Source organism: Fomitopsis serialis (genome assembly GCF_022376445.1).
Source record: "Fomitopsis serialis strain Sig1Antser10 chromosome Unknown B0H18scaffold_42, whole genome shotgun sequence".
In the NCBI taxonomy this organism is placed as follows: Eukaryota; Fungi; Basidiomycota; class Agaricomycetes; order Polyporales; family Fomitopsidaceae; genus Fomitopsis; species Fomitopsis serialis.
The window spans coordinates 199,489-223,955 of NW_025955002.1; the positions used below are offsets into that span (position 1 = coordinate 199,489).

Consider the following 24,467-nt stretch of genomic DNA (forward strand, 5'->3'; position numbering starts at 1 on the left):
GCGGCCGCACGCGTCGCGTCGCGTCACACATGTGGGCAAGCGCCGTCACGCATGCCGTCACACCTACTACTCCGCGGGTCCTGGCCGTAGCAGGAACTGAGGAAGAGCTGAGGGCATGATCGAGCAAACACTGTTGTAGGGAAGAAGCCACACTCAAACAGCCGCTGTCTGCCCGATGCGTCGCATTATCCACAGGCTGGTCTAGAGTACAAGTACCGTTTATATCATGTTGTATATCGTACCAAGTCGTCCCCATCTAAATGTGACGTCGTTTACAGCTATACATTTTTTACATACGCCAGCCAGCGTCAACTCAGGTCGCCTTACACCGGTCCACAGAAAACACGCTCGGGTCGGGGTTACCCCACCACAAAGGGAAATCGACCGCCTTGCCACTCGCGCCGAACACGGCAAAGGACTGCGTGGACAGTCCCTTCAGCAACTGGACACAGGGAACAGCGCCAGAAATAACGCACCAGAATGAAGATGATGACCTGGCTGCCGCCGTCGAGCGCGGCGGACAGGAGGTAGTTGTACTTCTTGAACCAGCCGGGGCGGTACTTGCGGAGCCACCACTGGCTCGCGAAGCCGATCACGAAGCACGACCACCACTGGCCGTTGACGGAGTACGGCAGGTAGCCGACGTAGAGCGAGATGATGGGCATGTTGACGTAGCTCGCGAACCGGTTGACGAGCGTGCCCGGCTTGGTGTAGCGGTGGAGGAGCCAGAACGGGACCGGGAGCAGCAGGCCGATGAAGATCGCGAACGCGAGCATGTCGTACCGCTTGTGTACCGAGTAGAGCTCGGTGCCGAGCGCGCCTAGGGCGACGGACGCTGAGTTATATTGCTGGATGATCCAGCCCGACCACTAGGAGAGCCCACGGATCAGTTAGCTGTTGAGTGCACGCACAGCAAGAGGTGCATGTGGCTTACGACACGGGTACCCGTCGGGTCCTTAAGTACTTCACGGTTCGCGTCGACGATAGAGCGCATCACTGGGCAGGACGTGAGCAGGTGGCTGATGGGTCGAGCGAGTAGGCTTACTCGTGTAGTTGAAGATAGAACCAACAATCGAGCCCAACATCTGGGCAGCGAAGGTCGCACGGGGTGGCAGCTTCGTGTACTGGCCTAGCTTGAGATCTATGCCCCATGTCAGTCGCACTCAGGGTCTTTCACGGAAGGACCACATACGTACCCTGCAGCATGTATAACGTCTGGAAGGTGGTCGAGTTGCCGTACAGGTTGACGTACATGACCGCAATGGGCTGGCCTGGATGGATGAACGCAGCGAGGATCTGGATCGCATACTTGACTGAGATGTTGAAGCCCGTCGTCGCGGTGATAAAGCCGAGCGCGATGGCGAGGAAGAAGCTGATGACTGTGAAGAGGATGATACTCCACCAAGGGAGGAGCGCAGAACCAGTCGTGTACTGCACTCAGAACACATATATCAGGCCAGCGGGTGAGGTTGATAACAGAGCGGACGCACACTGCAGCCAATGCCGATGGCGAGGGAGATGACGAAGAGCGAGATGTACCACCAGGCGGGCACCTCCTTATACTTCTGCATCTCGCGCCAATGTGGGTCGTCGATCTCGATCGGCTCGCGGATGCGCCTCAAGGTCGAAACGGCATGTTTTGCGGCTGTACACACACGGCGACACAAACACCCACATCTCGTAAGCGCAGCCCGCGATCACGCCATAGCGCAGGCACGACTCACCCTTCTTGAGGTCCGACCAGTACCAGAGCAAGACGTGCACGATGCACGCGCCGAAGGAGAAGTTGTAGCACATTTGGCTGATCGCGTACGTTGTCGTGTAGTACGGTAGGCCGACCTCGGCAAGCGCCGTCCTGTTGAGCGAGTTGTCCGGGTTCAGGATCAGGCTCTGGTCGTACGTTGTGCCGTTCTCGAAGAAGAGCGACGTCGACATCCACTCGAGCTCCCGCCCACCGAAGACGTTTTTGTAGTAGCAGAGCGTCAGCACGAGGTAGCCGATCGCCATGCCCAGGTAGGAGTTGACCTCTGTCGGGGAAGAGGGTGCATTAGTGGGTGGGTGAACAGAGGACGGAAGGTGACGCACGAGTCTGGAGGGGCCAGACGAGAGGGAACCCCTGCGTGATAAGCGTCCAGCTCGTGCTGAAGCTGAACAACCCGATGCCTTCGTTGGAGGATCCCGCACCGAAGAGGTTGCGCACAAAGTCATGCCTACCGTTGTCGGCGAGGCAGATAATCGAGATGGCAGTGAGCAGCGGGAAGGGGTACTGCGGAATCCTGCGAGGAAGATGAGCACCGGACGACCACCACCACGAAGAGCCGAAAAGACGCACCACTCCCAGCAGAAGATGGCAATGAAGACGATCCAGAAGAACTTGCGGCGCTTCTGGTTTAGCACGTTGCCGTAATGGAGGGACTGGAGTAGGTTGACGACCGAGATGTACGTCGGGTAGAACGCGTAGGTTGGGTACACCAGTAGCTCGCGGAGCACACCAGCGATACCGTACCCAATCATCTGGCTCGCGAAGATCTGGAAGATGGCGACGGCTGCATTCAGGCGGATGTCATAGAAGAGGTCGAGCGCAGCGATGATCTCCATCGCCACGGCCACCGTGGACGCAGTAGAGGCCATGATCACGATCGCAGTATGTTCTGTGGGCGTGAGATTAGCGTTGAGATGCGCTGCGGTGAATGATAACAGAAGCTGATGATTTACCCTTGATGTTGAAGGGACCGGGGTTGAGGTAGCGCCAATAGCTGTGCGAGGGCATGATGACGTGCATGGCCGTACCGAGGACATAGGCGATAATGAGACAGAAGAGTTGAGAAACCGAGGCGTTCTGTAGCACACGAGATGAGGGCCGAAGGGGACATGCAGATGACTAAGGTGCATACCTGAGGCTTGAACGTGTAGATAGTGGAGAGAACGGAACCGAAGGCACTCAGACCGACGCCAAGGAAGAGGGTTCGGAACGTCCACGCAGGGAGTTCAGGATGATCCTCCGAGCTCAGAATCTACATGTGCAGGCGGTCGTGTGAATCGACATGAGGAATGCAAAAGACATGCACGCACTTCGATTGCGACTTCCTCGGCCTTCTCGATAACCTTGACCTCGGTGTCCTCGTCATACGGCACCTCGTTAACGTCGACCTTCTCGTGATCAAGATACGCATCGGAGTCCTTCTTGGAGGAAGATTCGGGGGTGCGCATCTTCTCGATGGAAGAGGTGGAGAGCTGGCGCTCAAGCTCGTCGGGGGCGTCGCTTGTCAGTGTCGGGAGCATGACGGGCAGACAGAGGCAGGCGCGGGGCCAGTAGAGTTGACTCGGAGGTCGGGGGAAACTCTGGGGGAGGTGGCTGGCGACATTGGGAGCATGTGGAATGATATTTATGTGATGGACTGGGAGTAGCGGCAGGCAGTAGAATATTTGCTATCTGGCCGGGTTCTATCTGCTGAGTGCACCTGAGCGAGTTGTGTGACGCTGGGCGATCCCAGGCAGGAGAGATAAGGCTCCCCCAGATTGCCGTCGTTCCTGGCCATTTCGCGTGCATGCTGTCCTACTTAGCACTTCTCAGTCCCGTTGTTGACCCTTGCTGCCTCCGCGTTGTGGCCGTGGTGGTTCATGAGCGTGGTGGCAGTGCGCATCGTGTATACTCACGCCCGTTCTGCAGGCGGATCAATGCAGATCCAAATCGGGCAAGTGAGTAGGAAAGAACACTCCGGGGGATCGAGATCCGATGTGGCATGCGGTCCGCCTCCGAGTGTATCGCAGTCACCCAGTACCAAGGAGCGGCATTCAACATTGTTCGCGGCAAGGCACACGTCAAATCCCGGCAAGCATGTTGCGGGAAAAGGGTTCGCAAGTTCGTAGCCACCACGGCACAGCACAAGCAGGCCAGCCATACTGGGGGAGGCACTGGTCGGCGCCAGCCGCGCTCGCTCTCTCTAGCTATTGCGCGCTTCGACATACTATACGCCCGAGACTTCCACAAGGCCTCCGCTGACCACACCACGGCATCCGTCATCTACGGCTCAATCAGACCTGCAGGCGTGCAATATATTGATCATGGTGAGTGAGTGCGTATGCTGATCAGTGACAGGAAACGACGACGATGTTCTCTACCTTGACCCTCGCGGGCGACAACATACCGGCGGCCATCACCCTCCAGACCAGACGACTTCCCATGTCGTCAGTTCGACTTTCACCGCAGTGCATACCGGATTAGACCAGACTGGTTCGAAGCCATCGCCACGGCCATTTATCTCTGAAGATAGGAGAGCGTATAGCCGGCGGTCGATCTGCCGTAGTCTACTCCGCTGAGATCGTGGCCACGTCAGAGAAGGGCGACATTCCCTCCTCGGATCCACCTCCGTACGAGCAGCAGCTCTGCGTAAAGATCGCGCGACCCAATCGCCGCACGGGAAGCGCAAATATACGACCAGTTGACCCTCGGCCAGGCGTCATCGCGCCGATGGAAGCCAGACCCAGAAGCGCCACTGCTGGCTGTCATTGTCATGTCGCTCGGGGGCGCAACTTACACTGGAGACGACGATCAGGATGAGGCTACACAATGAGTCGAGGTTATTGTACGTCTAGTATTGGCCCCCAAATCTTCGGCTTACACAGAGAGGACACCCGTACGATGCTGGACGACTTGTCGGACATCAACCTCATGCATTGTGACCTACGTCCGAATAACTTGACCGCGTGCGTACACCCACTGGCACGAAGCCATGCCCCAAGCACAATTGCGTGCACAGGTTCAACCTCATCGACTTCGCTTGGACTATTTCCGACAACAAGAATGGGGACGAGGACGCGAAGCTGCGTATCATACGCAAGTCGGAACGCGAATGCTATCGAGGCGCGTATTTCTGGTACGGCTGTTGCCCTTGAGCTTGAGCTGTTATCCAAGTTGGTGCGATCGATCAGTCAATATCGCTCAGCCCATATTCACGGTCCTGCGTGTGCCTGGGCGAACTCCAACCTCGGCTAAGATAAACACGCCCTCTCACCTTGGCAGACTGCGGTGCTCTCAGCCCCTCGTACCTGCTCGTGTGCGCACCATAATTCAAACACACGATCGCGAACGATGTCTGGGCTACCGACGAGTCAACGGACCGATGGAGAGCAAGGCGTTTCCGTGGACTTCGGGTTGGTGCTTCCGATTGCTCTGTCTGTGCCAAAGTTTGCGCTGCTGCTGGACCTGGCTGACGAGCTGGAAATAGTCCGGGCTACCAACCAACAGAAAGAAACATCCCTCAGCACTCCCTCAGCGGTATTTCCACCGGCTCGCCAGCATGTACAGTACAGCTTGACGAGCACAGCCAACCGACAGGGCTAGCAAACCAAGAAAACTTCGATTCATGTCAGATCGTCACACAAAATATCAACCTCCTAGATCGCACGGCTCCTCAGTCCAACGCGCCAGCCCCACTCAGATCCAAACCCAAACGCGGACTACGCCTCCGACTCCCGCCCCTCCCCATGCTTCTGATCCGCGTCCAGGCGCGCCCGCACTTTCTCCACCTCGCGTGCCCAGTCTGTGCGCATGCACAGCCAGACGCCAACGATGCCGCAGTAAAAAAGCGACACCGTCAGCCCGATCCAGAGCCCATACAGATGCATGTCCTGCCAGAACGTGAGCCAGAGGCCGAATGGGATGCCTACGCTCACGATAGGTCAGTGAATCAGAGGAGACGGGTGACGAAAGGGCGCGTACCGATTACGTAGTATGCGCTGGTGGGGAAGGGAAATTAGTGGCTGGGAGAAACATCTACACGGATGCGTACCTCAAATTCAGGAGTGCCCCAGTAAACTGCAGACATCTGTATTAGCTGGGACACGATGGTGTTGGGAGACACTGCTGCGCTCACCTGCTTGCCAACCGCGCGGAGGATGCCACCCGTCACGCCGCCCAGACCGTCGAACACCTGGAAGAGCGCGACGATGGGCAGGATCGAGGCGACCAACGAGACAACCTCTGTGTACGCCAGGTCGTCAATTATAAGCACTCGTTCCGGGGTACGGAGGAACATACCCGGGTCGTCGTTGAAAAGGTGCGCCCACGACTTTCGGAAGATCATGAACATCGCACTGAACCATACACCATGAGCACACTCCAACTACTCACTCACCTCGACCAAGCAGGCCGCGGAACTCACCTCCAGACCAAGCTGATGGCCAAAGACATCAGGATTGCCGCGTTCGCTGCGACGCCAGCGCGCTTCGCCTTCTCTTCTCCCAGCAGGTTGCCGACCCTGTAGCAAGGCGCAAGGTGATCGAGTCAGGAGGAGAAGTAAGTCGGCGGCAGGAGGGAAGGGGAAAACATACCGCACGGAAGTCGCGACGCTCAGCGCGAACGGCGCCTGGTACGTTGTCGAGCCCGATACAAGGAGCACCGACTGGGTGGCGAGCGCGATGGGACCCAACCTAACCACCCAAGCACATCACAAACGCACGTCAGCATAACCGGCTCGCCGAGGTGGCACGGAAGGTCTGGCACGCACATACTAGCCGCGACTGCCCAGGTAGGTAAGTCCGTTAGTCTCGGGAACGTGACAAAATAGTAGAAACCCACTCACGTCCGACGAGCTCCCAGGACCACCATTCTGACGCGGTTTGGCCTGTGCATCACGCTCGGTCAGCAACTCCATTATCTACTGGGGACGAAATAACGCACCGACACCCGCGAGCCCTAGGTGGACGAGTACGCCGAGGCTCGTGAAGCACCGCCGGCTCAGGGGGTGCCACGCCGTGCGCGGGACGCAGAAGATGCCGTACGCGATCGACGCCAACGAGATCAAGTTGAACGACACCGCCGTCGCAATCGGCGCCCCGATGAACCCCAGCCGCACTGGCTCTGGCCCCCACACTGCCGCCCGTGTTAGTCGCTGTCAGAGGACTGGAAGGTGGCGCGCACCTAGAACGTAGTTGAGCGCGGCGTTGATGGGCGCGATGACCATGATGATCCGCGTGGGCACCGCGAACAAGCCTGCCACGAGGATACGTCAGTAGGAGGAAAGGGGCGTGCCTTGGACCCTCCGCAGTCGTGGTGCACGCACCTTGGGACTGGAAGTACCGCCTGGAGATAACGTGCGTATCAGCGACAGCGGACCGATACGAGCGCGGGCGGGACGCACCTAGAGATACCATTGAAGGCATACGCGGGCAGTCCGATGACGGACCACTTGAGGTACGTCGCGGCGAGGTGCGCGACCTCGGGCTCTTGCTTGAGGAAGAGCAGGATGCTCTCGGAACTGAACCATATCAGGATGATAGGCTATCGGATCAAAGGTAAGGTTAAAGTTAAAGTCCATTAGAGATTAGACGAATCATGAGTTCATGATAGACGCACCACTAAGACAGCGGTCATGACGACAGCTGGAGGCTGGGGTTAGACAAGGCATTACCAAGAAGGACATGATGTACTGTGCGCATCACCGCAACTCGGATAAGCGTCTGACGTTGAGTTCGCTACACACGATCAGGCCCAGTGGCGAGCACAGGTGCTCCTCCTTCAGCGCTCGGCGCTGAACCCTGTATGCACCCACGGCGAACACAGCGACGAGACGCTCCTCTTATCGTGAAGACTCACGGACCAGGGTCCAGTGGGGCTCCGGTGTAAAGTGTGACGCGGGCCTGCAATATCCACGCCGCGGTGATGCACATAGTATGACGACGGGCACGCACCCATGCGTTGAGCCCATAGCCCAACGAGCTGCGGTTGTGACGAGGTCCATGCGCCCGGAAGCATCGTGTCCAGGGTGCTGGTGAAGCCCTGGATGATGCTGAAGCCTGTTACGCTCGCGGTCATGGATCCGAGGGTGGACGCCGCAAGCGCAGTGGTGGACAAGTGCCCTATGGACACGACGGACGCAATGACGAGCGAGTACTCCAATACGTGTGTCCTGTGATGCCTCCGTCAGTGCGTAGCCGACAGCATAAGACTGGGAGCACCCACCCAAAGACAGGCAAGGTGTACTTTGCCAATATTTTCGTTTCTTCCTTCAACATGCTCGAGTAGCTCTCCGCATCCGCGGTGTCTACCTCTTCCTCAATACGAGGAACGAGAAGTGGTGTGTTTTCCGAAGCATCACCCGGGTTAGCTGGGCCAGACCGGTAGCCCGACTTGTCGGGCAGTGGGCCCACGATGGGCTTGAAGGAGGAGATATAGGAGGTCGGGAAGCTCCTCCGCCTGCCAACCTGTTTCGTGGGTATCGTGAGGCCATTGCTATGCCGTTCAGGCGAGGTGTCGCTCTCTGAGATGGCGCCTTCGTCGTCTGCAGGGTCCTCGTCATGTTCGTGGGCTCCATTGGCGGGGTGCATGTCGTTGGCAGCAGCGTAGCGGGAGAGGAGGGCGTAGTCGGAGGGGAGCGAGGAGGGCGTGGAATAGTGGGCGTACGTCTGCGACATGGTGCGCGGCTCGTACGCGAGTAATGGCGGTCGCGCCGAATGGAAGAGGTCGTCTGAGTCGCCGCCAGAGTCTCGGACACGCTGTGGCGATCCTTCATATGCCCGGGGAGGCGCCCGCAAACGCCATCAGACCAGCTGTCAGACACGTCCCGACGTCCGTCCGCTTCGGAGAACACAGACGCCCGCCGCAGACGCTGCCAGCAACGCGCTCTCTGAGTCTCTCACCCGCTCCGTCCATCTTCTCATTGAGCCCCATGGCGGACGCGGACAGCCACCTCGACGCGCCGTCCCTCAGGCCGCCCCTCGCCAACACATCAGCCCCGCGCGACAGGGAGCCTCCACACGCCGACCTCGACAAGCTGCGCAAATGGCAGGAGGAGAGAATCGCGCGCAAGCTCCGCGGCGAGTACGAGTCCGCGGTCCTGCACCTCGCGGAGGTGGTACGTCCCATGTCTCATTCTATCTGTGCAGCTGCTTGATCGAGCAGCGCAGGTCAATGACAACATGAGCACGCCTCTCCGCCTCGCCTCGATTCGCGTCGAGGGTGCCGCCAGGACCAGGCAGTCCTTCCTTTCCGCTCTTGTGACGCCGTTCCTGCCGCCCCCTGTTACGCCTTCCTTCTCCGCTTCTTCTGATCACTCGAGCTCCCTTGGCGATGTCCTGCACAAGGCGCGACACATCGGCTCCCTCCTGCAAGAGACCGACATCTTCCAGAGCGTCGAGGCGCGACTCGAAGGCAGCCGGGACTTTCTCGCGCGCCCGGGCGATGTCGACCTTGTCTTGCGTACGCGGGAGCGGGGCAGGTTCTATCTGAACACGAGCACGCAGGTCGGGAACAATGAGGGCGGTGCGGTGCGTAACGAAGCGTCTTACTCTTTGACAGGCTGGCTAACACCACACACAGAGCGCGACATGTCGCGTGCGCAACGCATTCGGCGGCGCGGAGCTCTTGCAGGCGAACCTCGCGTTCGCGACGACCACCCGTGTCGCGTTCTCTGCATCGCTCTCTGCGCCGCTCCTCCCTTACCTCCCCTACGCAACGTCTGCATCGTCAAATCCCAACCTCAACACGCGTGGAGAGATCTCGATCTTTGGCCACGAACGGGACAACACAACTTTCGCGAGCTCGTTTGAGGGCGTCCGGGGCCTGCGCGCTGCTGTCAGGGTGAGCTAGGTTAGCTTCTTCTGCTGCACATTCGGACGGGCTTTCTCACAGGACGTGGACTTCGTCACATCTGGCAGACGGGTACGTTGCGAAAAGGTACACACGAACTTGCATACGAGGGCGTGCTTCGGCATATAGGCAACCTCGCACCCACCGCGTCGATTAGGTACGTCCCGACTTCGCTTTGCCCCCTCTGTGCTGGGGTGCTCAGAGACGGTGGCTGGGTATAGCATACGCGAGGCGGGGCCCTCCATCAAGTCCGCCGTGTCACACACCTACATGCGCGACACCCGGGACGACGCGCTACTCGGCACGCAGGGATCCTACGTCAAGCTCTCGCATGAGCTCGCTGGGCTGGGCGGAGACACGAGCTTTTTCAAAACGGAGGGCGCTACGCAACTTGCGCGGAAGCTCTTGCCTGGTGTGGTGAGTCTCATGTCACTGTTCACTCGGATATCAGAAAGAGCTCACAGTCGGGTAGACAGTATCTGTGGCTGGGAGGAGCGGACTGCTGTGGGGCTTGGACGGACGTCCGGTACCGTTCTCAGATAGATTCCAGCTAGGTGGACCCATGAGCGTGCGGATGTTCCGTGCAAACGGGCTGGGTCCGCAGGATGGACGTACGTATTGCCTTGCCCATCGCGCTATGTTGTCTGACGCGGCCTTGTTGTTTAGCTGACTCGCTTGGAGGCGATATGTACTGGGCCGCGGGTCTGAGCGTCATCGGAGACATCCCGAGGCGGCCACATTGGCCTGTCAAATTGCAGGGCTTTGTGAACCTCGGCCGATTAGATTCGATGGATAAATGTAAGGCACTTCCTTCCATCCATATTCCACAGCTGACACTCGACAAAGCCCGAAGCCTGATCGACAACGTACGGGAAAGCATTAGCAAGCCGTCTGTGGGCGCAGGCGTGGGGCTCGTGTATAAGCTAGACGCGGTGCGGGTAGAAGTCAACTTCGGCGTGCCCCTCGTGGCGAGCAAGAGCGACGGTGTGCGGAAGGGGATCCAAGTGGGCATTGGACTGGACTTCCTGTAGACTGCGATTTGTTATGCAACATATCTTCGAACTCTCGAGCTCATTCCTCTGTGACAGTTATGTGTGAATTTACCAAAGATGAGGGCGACAGTAACGCTGAGCAAGTGCAGTGAGTGTAAATATTAATGGCCATGGTCACGGTGGAGGTTAATCACTACCGCTGCCAAAAACGGGATGGTACCGATGTGATCTGGCGGTGAACCTGATCGGGACTGGAGCGCCTATATATGTACACAATGCCGCTCCTGCGCCGGCGACTCGTCTCAGACTCATCTCAGCCCCCGCTCACTACTACATAACTTACCACTGTGCTAAGCTATACGCTTTACTGACTTCCCTAACCAAAGTGCTCAGCTTCCGCGCTTGAGGAACTGTGTACTGGCCTAAGGGGTATACTGCCGTCAGACCGAGGTCTACCAGACCATGTCACTAATCAGTGACCCAGAGTACGTTAGCTCATTATTCCTCCTCGAGAGGCTGGATGCTCACATTCAACAAACACATAGCTATCTCATTCATTCCCTGCGCCTGAACTATCTGCGCAACGTTGATGACCCCTACGGACCCCGCCTCATCTCGCTCGATCCTTCATACGATGCGAACCCCTACATCTACGCCGCGGGCCTCTCCGACGTCGAGAAATGGCCCGAGCTCGCCGTGCCGTCCAGTCCCGCGCCAAGCGACGACGAAGGCGACCCAAGCAGGCCCGGAGGGCGGAAGTTCGGCGCGACGGGCTTGAAGTACACCACGACGATCATGGGCCCGAGCAGGGTGGGTGGGATGGGCTTGCGGGTGAATGGGAAGAGGGCGTCGGCAGCATCCAAGAACTCGTATAGGTTCTCGATCCGCTCGGCGACGGAGGTGGGCCCGAGCGTGCCCCCTGGGGAGAAGAGCGCCATGGAGGCAGCGCAGGACGCACCAGCGTCACCATCGAAGCGCAGCGCGGCGGACGGGCCGGATGGGGCTGCTAATGGTATGTTTGCGCCTGCCTCCGACACGACTGCTGGTGCAGAGGAGCAGAAGGAGCCGCAGAAGACTATATCGCCGGAGTTCCACCCTCGATTCAAGGGCGCGGCGGAGATGGAGGCAAGACGCAAGCTGCGGATGCTCGCGAGGGCGCAGCCGCCTCCTACGGCGGCCCGCCCTCCACCATCGACCCAGTACATCTACCCGGAGCTGTCGTCCTCGGAGGATGAGTCGGAGGATGATGTGGACGAAGACATACCGGAGGACGAGGATGAAGATGAGTTCGATATGGTTCCGGAAGTGGACGACGCAATCGACATAGATGGCGAGGAATTCGATCCGTATGTTTCTTGTCCCAATGCTTGCACACCCATCTCACTCACACACTCCACAGTGACTTCGCAGCAAGTCGTGGCCTCAGCGGAGACCTCGACATGCACACTGATAGCGATGGCGTCTCCATCATGTCCGGCACCAACTCCATCATGTCCACCTCCGAGGCGTCCTCCATGGTCGGCTCCTCGCTGCCCCAAGGCAGCAGCTCTCGTGTGCGCAGCCGACTTAGCCCTGTGCGGGAGGGCCGGCACAGCGAGGAGACCTCCGTCGAAGCGCTGCCCGAGCGGCCAGAGGAATCCGCGCCCATCGAGCTCGGCTTCGACATGGTCATCCCTGCGCCCAAGGCGGACAAGGCGAAGGCTCCCGGCTTCCTCGCCCCGCCGACCAAGCGGGCGTTGGGCCCCTCGAGCGCGCCGGGCGAGAACCCATTCGCGCGTCGCCCCGTCCCGTCTGCGCGCCCGGGCCAGTCCGCGCTGAGCGCGATGCTCGCGGAATCGTCGGGCTCGTCGTCGAGCAATCCGTTCACGGAGCTTTATAGCGCGATCGCGGCCCGCTCTGATTCGGAAAGTATGGTAGTGAACGTGTACTTCCCGCATGTGCGCAAGCCTGCGGGCAAGCCGCTCGAGCTGAAGGTGCGGAAAGACGCGTCAGTGGAGGAGGTGCTTGGCTTTGCATTGTGTACTTACTGGGAGGAGGGGTGGTTACCGAAGATTGACGAGGGCTTGCAGGGAGAGGAGGATCCGAAGTGGGAGAGCAGATGTTCGGCGGTGGGTTGGGTGATGCGGATTGCGGAGGATGACGGAGAGGTGGACGAGGACTTCCCGCGTATGTCTGTCCACTGCGATTTGGACGTAGATGGCTGCTGACTGCTCTCATCTTATGCAGCGCCGGATCGCACGGGCAGGATATCGAAGTTCAACTTCGATGCTTATGCTGTGCTTGAAGCGAGTCAAGCGCAAGGTCTGTATAACCTGCTAAACATGCATGTTATCGACTGACCCACCCTTCAGTCCAACAAAACAAGGTGCTCGAGTCCAAGATCCAGCGGCGCGCTTCCCGCATCGTCATCAAGAAGAAGAAATCCACAGGCCTGCTCAACAACATCGGGGCGGCGAACGCCCTCGCACTACCAACCGAAACGCTGCTCGGGACGAGCGCCGGCCTGAGCTCGCTCGCGTCCTCCTTGGGCATGTTCCCCAGCTCACTCGGCCCCTCGACGAGCCACGGCCCGCCCCAGTTCCTGCGGATCAGGATTGCGGACACGGCGGATGCGGGGCACGTCTCGACGACTATCCAAGCGTACGTATCTCGTCGTCATTACGCGCACAGGCCAGCACTCAAGTGCGAGATACAGCTCTGGTGGCATGTACATGGCGGAGGTGCTCGAAGCGGTCTGCCAGAAGCGCAAGCTGAGCAACCCGAAGGACTACGCGCTCGTGCTTGACCACGGCGCGATGAAGGTGTACATCCCACTGGACCGGACGGTGAAGAGTCTGCAGGGCAAGCGCGACCTCATCCTCATGAAGCGGACCATGCTCCAGAACTACGGGGTTGAGATGAATACGGGCTCGGGGAGGACGACGGATCCGAATGGTGCGTTCACTGTGATCCTAAGATGGCTGTGAAGTTGACTGGCGTTCATAGCGTCTATCCTCAAGCGGCAATCGGAAGTCATCGACACGCCGTTCAACTCGATATTCGACCCGACAAATGCGTATAAGGTGCGGAAGTGAGGATGTGGGGAGTCTGTGCTGTTACTGACTTTCTTCGCCAGAAATATACTGTGTACCGCAAGGTTCCTATGCTGGTCACGCGCAGCGCACGGTTGCTCGCTATCGACGGAGGCTACCTTCACGTATGAACCCCAATCTTGCACCGTGACGACGCTGATCGGGTTCCTGTAGATCATACCCATGTCGAACAAGGCCAAGCACGTCTTCGAGAGCGGCAAGACATCCTCGTACCACCTCAAGAGTGTTGTAGCCTGTCAGCAGTCGAGCAAAAACAGCTCCACGTTCAAGCTAGTCGTCCGCGGCAACGCGGAGAGGAATAAACGCTATGACTTTGAGGCTGAGAGCGCCAAGCTAGCTGGTACGTGCAGTCGTGACATCGTGGGTACATCCTGGCTGAGCGACTTCTCTGTCAGCCGAGATCGTGCAAACAATACGGTCACTGAAAGTGGCAATGGAGAGGCCCGGGACCATCAAACAGTCGCGCAGGAGTAGGCATGTCGGATAGGAGGACGCTGTCGGAACATTGTATCATACCGCATGTTGGATACCAGGGCATTGTACTATAGCCGCATCCCCCATCATACCCTTCCGAATCATGACTGTGTTCCTTTGAGCCTTTTTCGGCGCACCGATGCATGACTCAATCAAGCGTAGCAATGCCAATTTGGAGGAAACACGGATTAGCGCGACTGCAGGGACATAACTGCAATCCTTTCAGTAAGCCAGCAACAGGTGCGCACGGTGATATGTGACTCACTTTACACAATGAGGGCCCATCCACGAGGACTATCGTGCCCTGCAAATTACCTCCCCGCCGAGCTGCAACTGCATGGCCTCCCTCGCCTCGAGCCACTCATGCTCCTGGTTGTTCGTCCGAATGACAGCCACCTCGCCCATCCTTAGTGGCTTGACGTTCTTCGCCCTCCGCCCGGTGCATATCCTCCGGATCTCCGACGGGTCCATGCTGATGCCCTTGCTGGGCTTGCTGACGAGCTCCATGTGCGTGAGGACCGGCCGGTCATCGCGATATTTGAGCTCGACCCAGATTCTCCTCTGGGCGTCGCCCGCCTCGCGAAAAGCGTCGGGTGAGGGTTCAGAGATGGTACCGCGCGTGAGCGAGGAGATGATCCCAGAGCGGAGGAGGATGGAGAGGATGCCGAGGTTCTGACGGGTGTGGTTGACGGCGATGCGGGCGTGCCTTGCACGGAAGGCATTTTGGACGCTCGAGCAGAGATAGTGTGGCAAGACCATGCTGCAGACCTTTTTGACAGTGAGTCAGAGTATTTAAGATAATAGAGAGTGGGAGAGAGGATGCGTACAGGCGTTGCAGACGTCCAGCGAAGATAGGCAAGAGCAAGGCCGGGTGTGACGGTCAGTGCGTGACCGCGCTTGTCTACACGCGTGACGCGACGCGACGCATCCGCTGCCCCTTGCTTTCATTCCTTGAACTTCACTCATGCGCGTCGCCTCTCACCGGATCCAAGCAGGACTCAGCATTGGCTTTGAAACGCGCCGACTGCCTCCTCAGTGATGGTCCAAATTGTTGTGCCATGAAAGGAGATTCGGAAAGTGTCGACGGCTGTGCTACTTACACGCAGTATCCAATGAGCTCGACGAGGTCCAATCGAGGCCACCGCGCCGTTCGAAGAACCAGCGATGCTGAGAACCTCAGGCAGACGCTGTGCGCTGTAATGTCGGGGAAGGGCCTCTTCTGCAGCGTGTTGTCCATGTGTTTGAGGACGCAAGATGTCACTGTCCTCTGAGAACTTCGTGATATCCCCCGGCATAACGCGAGCGGATGCAGCAATGCACATGGTAAGTGCGAATACATCGTAACTCAAAGACTCACGGCTTCACATGTACAGTTCACGTACTTAAGCTCTCAAGCTCTCACGACTCAATAGCCACCACCTCCAGCTTGCCGCAATCTCAACCACGCTCGCAATCGGAGAGTATCATGGCGTCCGTATACGCATCGTCCTCTTCCCTGCCACCAGCCGCTGCTAGCTCATCGAGCAATGATCGCAAGCTTGCTGATGCCTATCGCGAGGCCGTTAAGCCTGAACACACCGGTGCTCGTTACACCACCGTGCCACCATTCTTTTCAGACGAACAGCGCTATCTCGATGCCTGGACATCCACTAAGGTGATCCAAGGCCTTTCACAGATATTCCCGCGCTGCCTTGCTGCCGAGGTACATCGTCGCTCCAGTTCTCTCATCAGACGAGCCGCTAACCTCACCACAAGGCAGAGCCCCTTCATCTCGAGGGGCTCTCTACCGATGCCCTTGCGCAAATGATCGATGCAAAGGAGGCCTCCGTGTCTACGCGTCGTGCCGAGCTTGAAGTCATGCAGGCCCAGATCGCTGAAAAGCGCCGTCAAATCGATCTCCTCCATTCACTCATGGAAACTCAGAAACTCAGCATCCGGCTTGCAGCGACTCAGTTGAAGGAGGCAGAGTCATATGCCCGTGCGCGAGGCATCGACATCGAGGCTGAATTGGCAAAGAAGGAGCGGGCGCGGGAGGAGAAGACTGCCGCTGAAGCTCGTGCTTCAGGCGAGGACGAGGACGAGGGCGATGAGTCTGACGAGGAAGGCGACAGTGACGGGAGCTCTGTTGACACGGTGATGGCCGGTCCCGCGGGTGGTCGTGAGCGAGTTGCAAAGAATGGGATGCAGCAGTAGCTGTGCTGAGGCAGTTGTATGTCTCTCTATCTGGCTCTTGTATTGCTTGCTGACCCCGTGTTTGTACACTCAATGCGTGCGTTGACCATATAGCTCGGTCTATCTCCATTGCTTAGACATGTGCAAGTTGCTCTTGTTTGCTGGCGTGCCTTCCTCTGTGCCACTGCTACCGATACGCGTTCGCTCTGTTTCTCTGCCACTGGCTAGCTGGGATAGACAGTGATGCTATACAAATAGGTCTCGAAGAACTTGAACTTCACGATGATGGGATCCGAAGTTGGTAACAAGAAATGATGACATCTCGGGGTACATGCCCTTGGATATAGTCCAGTTAGATAAAGGATATCATTTGTGCGCACGAAGGTCGTTCGGAAAGTCTGAATGGGGAGTCCGCGAAGCATATTCAACCAAAAAGGAAACACGGGAGGCGTATTGAAAGCGGGGGTATATTAGACGCCGAGCCGATCACTGTCGGGTACCATCATGAACGTCATTATTGCCGCCCTCGCGCCCGACCCGCCACCGTCGCCGCTGCTCGACCTGCCCACCGAGCTCATCGTCCGCATCCTCGCCCGCCTCCCCTGCCCCGCCCTGCTCGCCTGCAGACTCGCCAACCGATCCTTCTGCACCCTCATCGACGCTGACACAAGCCTCCAATATACCGTCGAGCTCTATGCTGCCGGAGCAGTCGACAACCCCGCCTCGCGCCATGTCCTGGCCGACCGCCTGCGCATCCTGAAGGAGCGTGAGAGGGCATGGCACCGCTTGGAGTTTTCTCGCATCGCGCAGATTCAGGTGCCACACAACCCCTCGAGCATATACGACCTCACCGGCGGGATGTTCCTGCTCGGCGAGTCCTACTCGCGACTGCTGCCTGCGTGGAGGTCTACGGACGCAACGCGATCCATCAATCTGCGGGCTGCCTTGAAGGCCAACAGTACCGCGGATGCACTAGACGGCCCATGGGCACATATAGACATCCACTCGAAGATCATGGACGTCGGGATCGCTGCGCAGGAGCATGACTTGATCGCAATCGTGACCTACTCGTATGTACCATCTCACCACTCGCCCTTATGCGCAGTCACCGCGGGAGAAACACCTTTTTGGACTCCGAAAATCTTGAGAACATGGGAGTCTACGGGGAACTTTTTCAAGTACGCGAAAACCCTAGAATCCCTTCTCTGGAGGAGGGACGTGGGCGCGCAACGACTCAGAAGTGTTGTGCGCCTATGCACCTCTGCGATTGACTAGTGCTTCGCCTCTCCAGATCGCTGTTGTTTGACGATAACCAGCCTTTTCGGCATTCTAGCTAGGTCCACAATGTTGGGCCCCGCACAAAAGTGCGGATAGGAGCGGAGGTCGTCGGACGTTGGTACCGAGCGATCCGGATACTTGCCACTCAACCTGGGCCACCGTAGCCAAGGTCGCGGCTGCCTGGCTCAGCCTGGCCGCATCGGAGTCTGCTGCGTCCGGCGACCCCTTATCAAACCCGCTGGACTCTACGTACGTGTGTTTGAGAGGCGCGGGGGCCGACAGTGTGGGCTTAGCTGTCATTGTGCTTCCGACAATGTTCCCCGTAACACTACTGTTCTTGGCGTTTCAAGAGTCCCAACAAGTTGAATTTGCCCGCGGCGAATACTAATTCTGCCACTGACTGGATAGGTTTAACGTAGCGAACGAATTACTAGCGGACCTCAGGATCCACTTGATCAAACTGTCGAGCGGAGGCCACCATCCCGCTGCGTCCCAGCCTGTCTTACAGGTCCCGAGGATGCCGTTTTTCCCCGGCCACTGCAGCGTCTCGATTGAGATCGTCGGGGACACGCTCGGCGTCCTCTTCAACTCCTCGCGCCTCTTGAATGCCCGGGGAGACGCGACGCCCGCCGTTTCGTTCTACGTCTACAACTGGAAAACTGGAAAACTGAAATTCGTCAGTCGGATGTCTGCCTTTCCTTGCGCGAAACAGCTCACGGCTGTCTCCAGACACGCACGGCAAACGGGCCTCATTATAACGCGTTCTGCTTCCTCTCGCCAGACGTGATCGTTCTCCCGAACATCACCGCCCGCTCGCTGGAGCTCTGCTCACTCAGCGTGCCCGAAGGCTCCTCCGAGGACCCGGCGCCGCTGCAGACGCTCTGCAGCCTCGCGCTGCCCCAGATCACGTCCAGCACGCTCCTGCACCGGATCTGGTGCCGCGCCGAGCCGAACGCGCTCGCGACGTGCAACGGCACCTTCGCCGACGCGCCGTTCTTCAGCGACCCCGCGCGCGCGGTGATCATCTTCAACGTCGTCGCGCAGGATCTGCTGAACGGCACGCTGCACTACCTGTCCCTCGTCGTCCACCGCTCCTCGCTCCTCGCGCGCCTCGAGCTCGCTCCCCAGCTCTCGCCGGCATCGTCGCCGGCGATGCAGCCCCCGCGCGTGGAGTGGGCGGAGTGGGGCCCGCCTGCGTGCGTGTGGCTCGACGGCGACGGGCTCGCGATCCGCTGGATCACCGTCACCTGCGGGCAGCGGCTCGTCGTCATGAGCCGGGAGAGCCCCGCGCCCATCCTGATCTACGACTTCAACCCGCGCGCGGTCGCACGCCGGACACACGCGGCTCGTGCGCGGGGACGGCTCGTCCGTGAGTCGGCGCACAGCGACCTGGAGTGCGACGGCGGCGGGGCGAAGACGGTGTTTTTGCGGCGCGCGGCGCTGCTGTCGACGGTGTTCGAGGAGCCGGTGCGGTCGGAGATGGGGTACAGCGTGACGGAGACGAGGGAGGAGTATGACTACGAGAGCGTGATGATGGACGAGGGGGTTCTGATCGGGGTGCGGGTGCGTGCTGTTGGTTCAGTCGTCGGTGCTGTTTCTGACGCTCGAAGCAGCTGGACACGGAGGCGGACAATATCGAGAGTCTGGTGCTGCATGCGGTCGGGCCTGTGGCGTGAAATGTAGATCACTGTGATGCACCAGTGAAGTGCTGATCCTCGGATGGTGGCCAACAGCTCCCTACTCAACTCATTTGTAATTCAGATAACGACAAGTAGCTCTACTAGGAATCAATAGAACCTTATGCACTCTCATCGAGACTACCTGCTATAGCAGCCCAGTGTACTAGGAACGGAAGATTGCCGATCAAGTTCAGATTCAAATCCCGCGTGCCATCGGATTCGTTGTACAAGTTGTACCATACGACTGTAGTCCGTCCTTGAACAACGGAAACGGCCGCGACACTGCGGGCATGAAGGTGGAAGACCAAGGATCGTATTGCGCGCGGGGCACTGTAAACGAGCGACTGATTACGTGGGTTACGGTACGGTACGAGGCTCTTCTCTCTACTTGAGCATGGATCATTCTTAGCACTGACATACGTCTCGGAGGCGCGGAGGCGAGTGCACTCCAAGCCAGGTAAGTACTACATGCACACATCAATTGTAGGACGCGTCCAACGTGACGTTCGCATTGATTGTCCCGTTTTCGTAGCGGATCCACGACTGCAGAGGGCCCGTCGGGTCAGGCGACGAGAAGATGATGTTGCGCACGCCGTGGCCCCACCAGGAGTCGCTGTACCCGCCGTAGCTGCACAAGATCGAAAGACATCCGCATCAGCAATGCCCTGGCTTAGGCTATCGCTCAGATGAGACGATACATACCCGGAGTGCTTGCCGAAGCAAAATATGACGTTCTTTGTCGGCTCGCGGACGCACCACTCATTGCCGTGATCTACCAGGACGGCGGGAGGTCGTTGCTAATCAATGAGACGCCCTGGGTGAATAAGGGGAACGTACCGTGGCCAGAGAAGACTGCGTGTAGGTTGGGCACGTATTGGTTGAGCGCGTCCCAGAACGGCTGGTCTTTGCCGAGGTTGGCGGACTCGGTCGTCGCCTCGGTGGAGCCGGAACCCAGGACGTCAGCTGTCGGAGGGGAGATGAGACGATCATGTTCGTCTGGGGACACCAAAGGCTACAACGTACCGTTGAGTCCGGGATCGCGGGTGCTATTCAGGTCGGGTTGGAGGGCCTGGATAGCGTGCCTGCGAAGAACGGGCTAAGCGTATGAAGAGAACCACGGTGGCGGAAATCCGCTCACGGAGGGATGTGGACGAATGCGAGAGCACCCCGAGAGGTGCTAGCGGGACCCCATGCCGCGTCCATCGCCTCCGCTTCCGACTGAATCCAACCTGCGACGGTCTCGTCGACCCAGTCGGGCACCGCAGTTGAGTTTTCTCCCTTGCTAAAGCCACCTGTTGGCTGTCCGTAAAGATGTGCATCGTTATTGTAAATGAAGACGTACCCCGTGAATCGAAGAACCACAAGACGAGCTTCGGGGTAGCGTCTGAGGTAGCATCCAGGTCAGCCGCCCGTTCCAGACATTAGACCAGATTCGCGAATACCAGAAATATGCTCGTACACCTGAATTGCGCATTGGGTCAGCAGGAATGCTATAGGTAGGAACAGAGAAGAGTCACGCACAGGTACCCAGTACGTTCCGGGTCCTTGCTCGCCGCCGATGCCAGGCGGCGCGGTTCGCGTGTAGCTGAGCGGCGCGACCAGCTGCTCGCGCTTGATCTCCTCGAGGTGCGTAATGTTTGGTTCGTTGTCGTGATTCTAGATTAGGTATTTTTATTAAGTGAAGCATCGAGGACGAGGCAGAGACGTACGCCTTGCGTAGACGAGAAGGGTATCTGCGCTGTATTCAGAGGAGCGACGATCTCGTCTATGAGATGCGTCGAGTTCTGTCGGAAGGTGTCTACGTGATTTGATCATCCGCTGTGAGAATGCACTCGGGATAGTGATCTTAGCAAGGTCAGACTCACTCTCGCCAGTGATCAGGTCCCCGTTCAACACCCTGTCATGCCAATTAGATTGCCCTGTTGACATCGTAAGTCTCCCGTACTTACACATAGTCCGGTTTTTCGTCGGCCAAGACGATGTTCATCAACTCCGTGCTGTTGATGTCCTGTTGCGGGCCCCAGGCGTCCCATGGGTTCTCGCCGTAGTGCAGGTCGCAGAAGACAGTGATCTTGAACGTGCCATCCGGGCGAAATGCGATGCGTGGCTTGGTGGGGTATGGGTCCAGATCAGCGACGAGCGACGTCTCTGAAATAGAGTCAAGTAGAGTTCAGACTTCCATCATAGTGAACGGCATACGAGAGCGTGCATGCGGAGCTGCACTAGCTAGCCTGAGGGGCAACATCAGGCTGCCCCACAAGCCAAACCACATAGCGATCCAGTACGTGAATGCCATGGCTGCTACGTGGTCAAGGGCTAGTCGTACGCGTCAGCGTCAGCCACGAAAGCTTCCCAGTACGAGACTGACGACGGCTCTTTATAGCAGTTTCGCTGATTGGGAGTAAGTTACCGGTGTGAGGAAGGATCTCAGGAAGCTCTCACCAACGTGCACCGTACAAGATACGAGTCTGGCTGTCCACAAGAGGGCCGATGTGCACGTTCGCCGCAAAAGCCGGAGCCGGTCAGCTTCGAGTTACTTTTATGCGCCCGCACAGCGCCCGGCGCAGAACAGAGAAACTGCAACAAGGAACGCTCCAGTAGCGCCAATCATAATGGATCGTCCGAGTCGGGAGTCTCATCAAAGTCCATATGGGTAGTGTGTTGTGTCACGACGGTCTGCCAGCCGCATTTGCATCTTAGTATGCCGAAGACCAGTCCCTTCAAGGTGTGGTGATGTCTTTGCAGGTCGCGGCCCCAGGTCAGAGCTTTGCCCCCCTTATGGCCAGGTGGGTTGCACAAGGGGTATGTTAGCACTTACAGATCATGTCCGCCCGCGCTAATAGTGGGGTTAGCTGCCTCCTACATACAGACTTCGAGTTCGAGTAAACATCTACCAGTTCCTTGGCAGCAATCACCATAATTTAGGATATTAATAATACATGTCCTACCACGAAGCCGAACATCCTGAATCGCGATCAAGACTTGGGTTCCGGCATGTCAACCACTCCCTCCGTCCGGGTGAGACTCGCCGCTCCGATCCAAACACTCCGCTCCTGGTTCCAGTCGACGATCCCGTCGTAGTTCCTGCACCGATGCTGCGTGCTGAAGTCGGGCCAGGGCCTGCCGTGGTCCGCGACCCAGTTGAAGGTGATAAGCCCGACGTCCGCGGTGCACATAAGGCTCTGCCGCAAGAGTTCGACGCAGTGGTCTGGGGCGCCGGGCGGGTCAGCGGGGAACGGGAAACGGCGGGGCGCGCTTGGGGGACTTACCGAGGTGCACGCGGTAGAAGGCGGGATCCTGCTGGTAGCTGTCGTCGAGGGGCGCGTAGTAGTCCCAGTACGTGTTCTTGCGGAGCATGTTCTGCGAGCTCGGAGGTGAGCTGTCGACCCCGGTCGCGGATTACACTTCGAGTTGACGACGTACCAGACAGTGCATGTGGTGCGCGATCTCGAGCGTCGCGACGTAGCCCCCGCCGTGTTCTGCGTGGTACTTGGCGAGCGACGGTTTGGGCTCCTTGCCGATCTTCGCGAGGTCATCCTCGAATATGCGCAATGGTCTGACTAAGTGACGATGTGAGATGTGAAGGTGTATAGGTGAGCGAAGTCTTACGGTCGCTTATTCTGTCCCACGCAGCATCGACCGCTGGACTGGGGGTCCCTCGGAACTCGGAAGGGTGACGCAGGGAGCCGTTGAAGACAACATCGCGATATTCCACCGCTTCTATCGCAGGAGCTGCAATCTCGCTCAGTCCGCATCTGCAACGGTCAACAATCCCAGCGCTTACAGTACGCCGACAGCTGTTTCGCGCATTGAGCGTCTGGTGGTATGCGGAGGGCCGAGTTGAAGAGCACGAGCGAGGCGCAGAAGAACGCGAGGCCGACTAGAGTGGGCCAATAACGGCGGAGAAATGTCTGTCGCGTGGTTGATTCGCTGAAACTCGGGTGCGCGTCATCGCGATCGCGAGACGGAGACGGCGGGGACTTGAGCTCTACCACGTCCTCTGTGTCGTCTGTATCAGAGTTGGGTAACTGGAAATAGCCTCCACTAGGTTTGGACATGTTGGCACGCGAGCGATTCCGTGTTATACGCGCGCAACGGCAGCCGGCAGGTATGGTGCAGGTAGTCACCAGTCAGGATGTTCTGAGCCTGCGCTCAAGACAGCGCGAGACTTATCTGAGAACTAGACTGATGACTTGATGACGACCACTGCCACCAGGGCGGTGTATAATCTGCCAGTTGGTCGTCGTTGGACACCGAGTTGACATGGGAAACCAATGAAAACCAGTGCAACGGTTGTATTCCACTTACATCCAATACCGCGACGTAGCCTATGTGACATGTGCGATCAGTACTTACATACTTGACATTCGTGACTCGATATAATCATGAACAGAGCTTTGTCCGAGGAATCCTAGTTCGACCATTCATAGTTTAGCGCCCGCGATCATTACATAGCAAACCGCAACTTGTTACCCTACTCTGTCTTCCCACTCGCTACCCTTTGCGATACATGAGCCATCTACATTTGCGATGTTCGCTAACCTCTTCTCGAACGACGCAACATCGCCGTGACAGTCCCCGAGCTCGAACTCGTACGGGTTCTCCGCGTCGTCATTGAACAGGGGAATGCGCTGGAACGTGGGGTGAGGCGGCAGCATGCAGGCGAGGTCAAAGTGGTTGTGGCTATGCGTGACGTCTTCGAGACCGTTAAGGGCGGCCCACGGGATGGGGACACGAAGGTTGCAGGGGAGGAGGGTGCCAGCGTGAGTGGCGGCGCAGATCGGACATTGATCGGACACAGCCGATATGTAGCCGCCCGACGCCGATACCGCGTTGACAATATTTGTGTCTGAACTTGGTCTGAACTTATCACCCGGGGACAACATGTGGGATTGGGCTCCGAGGAATATACTCAGAATAACTACAGGCGTTTACATGAAACGTTGCCAACTGTAGGAAGCTCGAGAGAGTCTAGAAAGGTACGAATATGAATTCTGCACACTGAGTTTGCATGCCTACTGTACTCTTTGTAATACTTATATTGAAACCGCCTATCTTTCAGAAGGGAATGATCCTGAAGCCCAGGACGCAATGGTCGATTATTAAGATGAACAAATAAAGCTGTGTTGTCAGTTTGGGACAATAATCTGTTTGCGCACGTGACTTGAACGACGCGGGGTGGTGACCGTGC

At 58.0% G+C, this 24,467-nt stretch overlaps 10 protein-coding genes across 10 annotated transcripts; 4 read left to right on the forward strand and 6 right to left on the reverse strand.

Moving 5' to 3' along the window:
- Nucleotides 1-167: 167 nt before the first annotated feature.
- On the reverse strand, nucleotides 168-3,640 carry B0H18DRAFT_1012856 (OPT oligopeptide transporter). Its single transcript, XM_048029071.1, has 12 exons — nucleotides 3,073-3,640; nucleotides 2,895-3,014; nucleotides 2,716-2,839; nucleotides 2,333-2,651; nucleotides 2,086-2,276; nucleotides 1,725-2,027; nucleotides 1,491-1,645; nucleotides 1,197-1,431; nucleotides 1,046-1,141; nucleotides 935-996; nucleotides 477-869; nucleotides 168-418 (listed from the first exon to the last, which is right to left on the reverse strand). Exons 1-12 carry the CDS (start codon nucleotides 3,280-3,282, stop codon nucleotides 314-316), a joined length of 2,313 nt encoding a protein of 770 aa, XP_047892394.1. The 5' UTR covers nucleotides 3,283-3,640; the 3' UTR covers nucleotides 168-313.
- Nucleotides 3,641-5,337: 1,697 nt separating this feature from the next.
- B0H18DRAFT_1012861 (MATE efflux family protein) lies at nucleotides 5,338-8,502 on the reverse strand. Its single transcript, XM_048029072.1, is given in 17 exon segments — nucleotides 5,338-5,666; nucleotides 5,723-5,739; nucleotides 5,793-5,818; nucleotides 5,877-5,986; nucleotides 6,033-6,034; nucleotides 6,046-6,096; nucleotides 6,165-6,260; nucleotides 6,334-6,432; nucleotides 6,510-6,522; nucleotides 6,585-6,626; nucleotides 6,683-6,874; nucleotides 6,923-6,994; nucleotides 7,065-7,084; nucleotides 7,143-7,282; nucleotides 7,358-7,383; nucleotides 7,693-7,910; nucleotides 7,964-8,502. 17 exon segments carry the CDS (start codon nucleotides 8,413-8,415, stop codon nucleotides 5,461-5,463), a joined length of 1,782 nt encoding a protein of 593 aa, XP_047892395.1. The 5' UTR covers nucleotides 8,416-8,502; the 3' UTR covers nucleotides 5,338-5,460.
- A 145-nt stretch (nucleotides 8,503-8,647) lies between these two features.
- B0H18DRAFT_1012870 (surface antigen-domain-containing protein) lies at nucleotides 8,648-10,655 on the forward strand. Its single transcript, XM_048029073.1, has 8 exons — nucleotides 8,648-8,855; nucleotides 8,908-9,267; nucleotides 9,320-9,580; nucleotides 9,658-9,746; nucleotides 9,811-10,006; nucleotides 10,062-10,200; nucleotides 10,256-10,387; nucleotides 10,436-10,655. Exons 1-8 carry the CDS (start codon nucleotides 8,670-8,672, stop codon nucleotides 10,618-10,620), a joined length of 1,548 nt encoding a protein of 515 aa, XP_047892396.1. The 5' UTR covers nucleotides 8,648-8,669; the 3' UTR covers nucleotides 10,621-10,655.
- A 388-nt stretch (nucleotides 10,656-11,043) lies between these two features.
- B0H18DRAFT_1120062 (stress-activated map kinase interacting protein 1-domain-containing protein) lies at nucleotides 11,044-14,160 on the forward strand (the record flags this gene model as incomplete). The annotated part of the gene is made up of 10 exons (XM_048034047.1): nucleotides 11,044-11,066; nucleotides 11,127-11,927; nucleotides 11,981-12,747; nucleotides 12,808-12,882; nucleotides 12,933-13,221; nucleotides 13,277-13,515; nucleotides 13,567-13,643; nucleotides 13,697-13,777; nucleotides 13,827-14,013; nucleotides 14,069-14,160. 10 exons carry the CDS (start codon nucleotides 11,044-11,046, stop codon nucleotides 14,158-14,160), a joined length of 2,631 nt encoding a protein of 876 aa, XP_047892397.1.
- A 281-nt stretch (nucleotides 14,161-14,441) lies between these two features.
- On the reverse strand, nucleotides 14,442-14,906 carry B0H18DRAFT_878173 (ribosomal protein S8; the record flags this gene model as incomplete). Its single annotated transcript, XM_048040606.1, has 1 exon — nucleotides 14,442-14,906. One exon carries the CDS (start codon nucleotides 14,904-14,906, stop codon nucleotides 14,442-14,444), a length of 465 nt encoding a protein of 154 aa, XP_047892398.1.
- Nucleotides 14,907-15,612: 706 nt separating this feature from the next.
- B0H18DRAFT_955597 (uncharacterized protein) lies at nucleotides 15,613-16,340 on the forward strand (the record flags this gene model as incomplete). Its single annotated transcript, XM_048042368.1, has 2 exons — nucleotides 15,613-15,849; nucleotides 15,903-16,340. The coding sequence occupies 2 exons, from the start codon at nucleotides 15,613-15,615 to the stop codon at nucleotides 16,338-16,340; spliced, it is 675 nt and encodes a 224-aa protein (XP_047892399.1).
- A 468-nt stretch (nucleotides 16,341-16,808) lies between these two features.
- B0H18DRAFT_1012896 (uncharacterized protein) lies at nucleotides 16,809-19,504 on the forward strand. Its single transcript, XM_048029074.1, is given in 9 exon segments — nucleotides 16,809-17,393; nucleotides 17,734-17,737; nucleotides 18,014-18,273; nucleotides 18,327-19,160; nucleotides 19,211-19,302; nucleotides 19,317-19,319; nucleotides 19,339-19,349; nucleotides 19,373-19,421; nucleotides 19,460-19,504. The coding sequence occupies 5 exon segments, from the start codon at nucleotides 16,824-16,826 to the stop codon at nucleotides 19,271-19,273; spliced, it is 1,731 nt and encodes a 576-aa protein (XP_047892400.1). The 5' UTR covers nucleotides 16,809-16,823; the 3' UTR covers nucleotides 19,274-19,302; nucleotides 19,317-19,319; nucleotides 19,339-19,349; nucleotides 19,373-19,421; nucleotides 19,460-19,504.
- B0H18DRAFT_1012900 (Metallo-dependent phosphatase) lies at nucleotides 19,440-21,682 on the reverse strand. The gene is made up of 12 exons (XM_048029075.1): nucleotides 21,476-21,682; nucleotides 21,226-21,424; nucleotides 21,142-21,173; nucleotides 20,986-21,074; nucleotides 20,798-20,932; nucleotides 20,719-20,737; nucleotides 20,619-20,660; nucleotides 20,415-20,568; nucleotides 20,300-20,358; nucleotides 20,114-20,239; nucleotides 19,979-20,048; nucleotides 19,440-19,904 (listed from the first exon to the last, which is right to left on the reverse strand). The coding sequence occupies exons 1-12, from the start codon at nucleotides 21,570-21,572 to the stop codon at nucleotides 19,754-19,756; spliced, it is 1,173 nt and encodes a 390-aa protein (XP_047892401.1). The 5' UTR covers nucleotides 21,573-21,682; the 3' UTR covers nucleotides 19,440-19,753.
- Nucleotides 21,683-22,251: 569 nt separating this feature from the next.
- B0H18DRAFT_1120067 (uncharacterized protein) lies at nucleotides 22,252-23,334 on the reverse strand (the record flags this gene model as incomplete). Its single annotated transcript, XM_048034048.1, has 5 exons — nucleotides 22,252-22,484; nucleotides 22,546-22,636; nucleotides 22,700-22,836; nucleotides 22,886-23,008; nucleotides 23,061-23,334. The coding sequence occupies 5 exons, from the start codon at nucleotides 23,332-23,334 to the stop codon at nucleotides 22,252-22,254; spliced, it is 858 nt and encodes a 285-aa protein (XP_047892402.1).
- A 411-nt stretch (nucleotides 23,335-23,745) lies between these two features.
- On the reverse strand, nucleotides 23,746-24,162 carry B0H18DRAFT_1120068 (uncharacterized protein; the record flags this gene model as incomplete). The annotated part of the gene is made up of 1 exon (XM_048034049.1): nucleotides 23,746-24,162. One exon carries the CDS (start codon nucleotides 24,160-24,162, stop codon nucleotides 23,746-23,748), a length of 417 nt encoding a protein of 138 aa, XP_047892403.1.
- Nucleotides 24,163-24,467: the final 305 nt, after the last annotated feature.